Source organism: Propithecus coquereli, unplaced genomic scaffold (assembly GCF_000956105.1).
Source record: "Propithecus coquereli isolate 6110/MARCELLA unplaced genomic scaffold, Pcoq_1.0 Scaffold41, whole genome shotgun sequence".
NCBI classification, from domain to species: domain Eukaryota; kingdom Metazoa; phylum Chordata; class Mammalia; order Primates; family Indriidae; genus Propithecus; species Propithecus coquereli.
This window is the reverse complement of record NW_012149841.1, coordinates 2,715,568-2,721,311: the sequence shown is the minus strand read 5'-3', so window position 1 is coordinate 2,721,311 and position 5,744 is coordinate 2,715,568. Positions and strand designations below refer to the sequence as shown.

The 5,744-nt window shown below is 35.5% G+C and overlaps 1 protein-coding gene across 1 annotated transcript in view; it reads right to left on the bottom strand.

Moving 5' to 3' along the window:
• LDAH (lipid droplet associated hydrolase) overlaps positions 1–5,744 on the bottom strand; it is a 129,969-nt gene that overhangs the window by 115,600 nt on the left and 8,625 nt on the right. Inside the window, exon 2 of the mRNA XM_012653104.1 lies at positions 2,562–2,705. Within this exon, the coding sequence (XP_012508558.1) occupies positions 2,562–2,705 (144 nt within the window). The remainder of the gene's footprint in view (positions 1–2,561; positions 2,706–5,744) is intronic.

Here is a 5,744-nt window from a genome sequence, read left to right as displayed (position 1 = left end):
TTCTAGGAAGAATTCTTTTAGCAGCTCTGTTTTCCAAACATAAGATAGCAAAAGCACATTCTAAACAGACGTGTAAACTTCCTGACAAAGGAAACGCTATGGTATTAAAGTGCTAATTTGTGGCATATATAAAGAAATAACACAATAAAGAGGTATCTTTAACAATATTTCACAGCACAGCAAGTATCTGCTATACATTTTATTCACTTTCAGTCACATTTCAATACGACGGTTGTCGAAATAGATTTTTTTTGGTGGTGGTGGTTGTTTTGAGTAAAATCCAACCAAGAAATAGATGTTTTTAATCAAAGCAACATAATTTGTACATTCAGTTTCATTTCACTAATGCTCTCAAAATCTTTCACTGCTAGGTAATCAATATCCGCTTACTTTTCGAAATACACCCTCACTCTAATGTGAAGTGTTCTTAATTTTAAATTCCTATTTTTCATTGCTGCTAAATAGGAAAGCGATTGACTTTTGTGTATTAACCTTGTATCCTGTGATATTGCTATAATTTCTTTTTAATTCCAAAAGGTTTTATTTGTTGATTCTTCGGGATTTCCTACATAGACATTATTGCCATCTGTGAACAAAGATAGTTTTATTTCTTCCTTCCCAATCTGTAAGCCTTTCAATTCCTTTTCTTGTCTTATTGCACTAGCTACGAATTCCAGTACAATGTTGAAAAGGAATGATGAGAGGGGGCATTCTTGCCTGTTCCCTATCTTAGGAGGAAAGCATCCAATTTGTCACTATTAAGTAAGATGTCAGTTGTAGGTTTTTTGCAGACATTCTGTATCAAATTGAGGAAGTTCTCCTCTGAATTAGTTTGCTGAGACTTCTTATCATAAATGGGTATTGTATTTTGCACATGTGTTTTCTGCCTCCATTGACGCAACATGATTTTTCTTCTTTGGCCTGTTGATGTGATGGATTATATTAAATGATTTTCAAATGCTAAACCAACTTCATATACCTAGAATAAATTCCACTTGGTTGTGGCTTATATCTCATCTTGTACATTGTTGGATTCAATTTGCCAATATTTTGTGATGATTTTTACATCTATATTCAGAAGAGGTTTTGGCCTGTAGTTTTCCCCTCTTTCCCCTATTCCCCAGCCTCTGGAAATCATCATTCTACTCTGTTTCTATGAGTTCAACTTTATAAGATTCCACATATAATTGAGATGACATGGTATTTGTCTTTTTAAATTTTTGATGCTCTGTAAATGTGATTATTTATCTCTTTCTTAGTTTATTGTCAGTGTATAGAAATGCAACTGATTTTTGTATGTTGATTTTGTATTCTACAAGTTTACTAGGCAGTGAAGCCACAGCCACCTCTCTCTCACCTCAGATTAACTAAGGGGGACCTCTTAGGACAAAATGTCCTTGAATAGAATGCTTGTAGAGAATTTAAGTTATGTTTTTCTTTTTTCTCTCTCATTTTTTATATTTTAGAAGTGTGAACATGCTAGAATTCCCATAAGTTAAAATATGTATTACATCCTCCATTTAAAAGCTGTCCAGCATTGTACCACATGGAGTCCTGGCTCTCTTCCCAGCTTTCGAAGTCCTCTCAAACTGGCCCTGCATAGCATAACATAGCACTAAACATACCCACTAAATCTCGCTCCCTTCTATGCTACTCCTTCTGCCTGTTATACCTCTGTACTCTTCCTCACCCTACAAATCCGAATCCTACTCAACTGTCAAATCTCCCTGTTATGGTCTAAACGCCTGTATCCCCCTAAAATTCTTATGTTGAAATCCCACCTCCAAATGCGATGGTATTAAGAGGTAGGGTCTTTGGGAGGTAATTAGAATTGGATGGGGTCATGAGGCTGGAGACCTCATGAATGGGACTAATGCCCTTGTAAGTGTCCCAAGAGAGCTTATTTCCTCTCTCCACCATGAGAGGTCACAGAAAGAAGAATGCCATTCATGAATTAGGTCCTCATCAGATACCAAATTTGCTAGTGCCTTGATCTTGGACTTCCTAGTCTCGAGAAACTGTGAGAAAGACATTTCTATTGTTTATAAGCTACTTAGTCTATGGTATTCTGCTATAGTGGCCCAAACTAGGAAACCCTACTCCACACGGTCTTTTCTAATCTACACTGTGTTTTCTCCTTTGTTTACTCCTTAGGTATCTACATGATCAGCAGGCCAGAGTTTGTCACTCAATCACTCCCTAAACATGAGAAAGAAAGCTTCTTTAGAGTAAAGAGCATGTCTTATAACACTTTTTCTCCACCATTCCTCCTACTACAACCCTGGAAAATTAATATGTGATCAAAAAACAAATAGTTGATCACTAATTGGTAAACAAAGAAGGTAAGTCAAAGATTGTTTGATCTACCCAAATTCTATAGAAAATCACCTGCAGAAGAGTTAAAATGTTTCTAAAAACCTTAAAATTACCAAAATATGGCACCATGTACCTAATGCCACAAGCAGAGGTTTCCATTGACGTAACTCTTAACCTTAGCAGGCTTTCTAGAAACATGAACATCCACTCACTGTAAAGGAAAGTAGATGTTAACAAGGACATACCCTCTGATGTTGTAAGAATCTTCTTCTCTTTGGGGGCCATGGCATGCCCAGCATGACTGATAATCCAAACCGGAAAGCGTCTGTTTGTCAAAGAATATAAAGCCTTTGCAAATGGCACATAAAAGGTGGGAAAACCTGGGTTCCCTAAGAAAAGAAACACAGACCTTAGATTAATCAAAGCAATAAACCCATATAAGATGATGTGCAGATTGGAAAAGAAGGGTCTATTTCTCCTCATACTCTCCTCTGAATTCTTCAGAGTACTCAGAGACAGACATCTTCAAACTTCAGTTAAAGTCACTGAAGTACCCTATTTAAATACTCTTCAGTGTCTTCCCATTGTTATCCAGATAAAGCCTAAAATCATTAACACTTCCTAGAAGGCGCCTCAAGATTTGATCATGCTCAGTTATCACACTGTATGAAATCTAGAAACAGGCCAGCCAAAACAGTGTAAGAATCACACATAATGGGAACTTTCAGGAGTCTACTGTTTTCTTGTCACTTACCACAAGCACTTATATTGTAAACAGATGTACAGTTTGATCTTTTGGGGAAGAAAACCACCAAAAAATACAGGCAGATTTATCTTGTGTGTATACAGAAGGTATTTTTGACATGGGTTTGCTTCAGAGAAACAAAAAATAAATTATCTTTTAAAAAAGATTCAATCTAACACATCTTTAGGGTAGAAATATAGTGAAATGGAGTTTTCCTCTTGCTATTGCCATCTGTACAAAGTCTTCACAGTTACTAGTCCATTTCCATCAATACCAATTTCTCTAATCAATTTATCTATTTCTTCATGCTGTTAGGTTTTCTCCTTTTTGCAATTACATGATATGGTTCTGGGGCAATGATGTAAATAACCACTGCCATCATTGTCTAATTTCACTAATTTTTCTCCATTGTTCATATCCTTCAGTTTCCCAGATAAGCAGTGTAGTAAGGTAGTTAAGAGGACACACTCTGGAGCCAGACTGGCTAGGATGGAATCAGGCTTTGCCACTTAGCAACCATGTGAGCTTTGGCAAGTTATTTAACTTCTCTGTATCTGGGTTTCCTCATCCATAAAATGGGGATAATTATCGTACTACCTACCACATGTGAAGACTAAGTGAATTGATACATGTAAAGCACCTCAACACTGCCTGAAACACAGTATTATATAAATATTAGCTATTCAAACTTGTACAACAATGTCTAGCCATAAATGGTAATATATAATGCCTTATCATCCATATTGTTATTTTGCTTCTGTTATGTTCTGACCTAGTGACCCAAGTTGCAAATTCCTTTCTGCGATGGTGCTATTGTCATCTTTGTCAAGTAGGGTGAAAACTTCCTCAAGTGCAGGAATATGCTTTTTGGTCAGCTTACTGGCCACTGTGCAGCTAAGGGAGAAAGAAGGGAGGAGGGGCATGCCAGCACAGGGTGTGTAACATCTATGGTGGCTATGGATGGCATCGTTTCATGTCTTTTAAATTTTAATCTTCAATAAGTTTGGAATATTTTTTAGTATAAAGTATAAAACAGCAATCCAACTTCTTTCCGAATGACTAGCCAAGTGTCCCAAGACCATTTATTATATAATCCATTCTTTCTGCACTGATTTGAAATGTCTTCTGATCCAATACTAAATTTTTACATTAGCTTGCTAATTCTGATTCCAAATAATTCTGTTTATTTTTCCTTTTCTCCTCTGCCAGTATCATACCATCTTAATTACTACACTGTTTTTTTAATATTTTAGTAACTGGTAGGGCAAATCCCTTCTCTTTATTTTCCTTTTTCTCAATTTTCTAGGCTGGTCTCATAAACTTTAGGATTATTTTCAGTAGTTTCAATTTTTAAAAATCGCTTTGGGATTCTGGACTGAAATTTCATCTCATTAATAGATTACTTTAGAAAGATTTGCTATTTTTTACATTTCTGTGTATAAGCTTCTAGGAATGTGTTATATGCCCCGCATTCAAATGTTTTATGTAGCTCAGTTAAGAAATCTATAGACTTCTTCATTGGAAGAAAATAATTATAGCTAACATTTTTAGGTACTATAACTTATTACATGCCAGGCAATGTTTAAGTGTTTTACATAAATAATTAATTTAACCCTCATATAAGGTAATACTACTATTATTACTTCCTTTTTATAGATGAGGAAACTGAGGTACAGAGAGGTTAAATACCTTCCCTAAGGTCACACAGATGCTAAGTGCTCAATAAATATTTGACGACTAAAAGAATATACAAAATAAAATAATAATACTTAATTTTGAAAAATCAATAATCTAGTGTAGGATCTTTTGTGTTCCTTGTTTTAGTCAATCTTACTACAGCTCTGTAAAGTGGCTGGCATTATCATTAGGGATAATGAACGGATAGCCACTTGCACAATATCTGGCACACAGTAGGTGCTAAATAAATGTTAGCTATTATTACTACAATTATTAGTACAATTAAAAACTGGCTTAACATTAAGAAGACACCGAAGATAGTAACTACATGATTGAGATGCATGAGTTACAATGATAGGATACATAAAAACCAACAAGAACTAGATAAAAGAACTGCTATAAAACAATTTTTTTCCCTATCTCTGCATTTAAGTCTGAGTTCTTTCTCTTAAGCTTTCTGATCCACTATTTTATCATCATCAGGTACATGATGATGCCCATTACTTCATGTTCATTCATTCTATTCAGTATTATAGTTTCTTTTATATATTCTCTTAGCCATCAATTTATTGAGCACTTTACTGTATGAAGGTCACTGTGTTAGGTGCAAGACAGATGAGAGCCTTTTTACAATTTACATACTAGTGACAGAATATATACACATAATAATTAAGTGAGATAATTAAAGAATGTGATAATGCCTAGAAAGGATCAGGAGATGGAGAAGGTTAGAGATTAGAGCGGCCTGAAGAAAAGGTCTGAGGAGGTGGCATTTAGCTGAGACCCAGAAGAAGACAAGAAATCAACCTTGTAAAACTCTGAGGGAAGAGGATAAATACTAGGAAGGGAGAAGAACAAATGCAAAGGCCCTCAAGAAATAAAGAGCTTGGCTCTTGAGGAAACAGAAAAGAGTTCACAATCCTTGGACATCTAAGATATTGGTGTGGCTAAAGTACAGTGAGAGATACAGAATCTTGTATGAGATGAGGTTGGAGAGGAGGTGAAA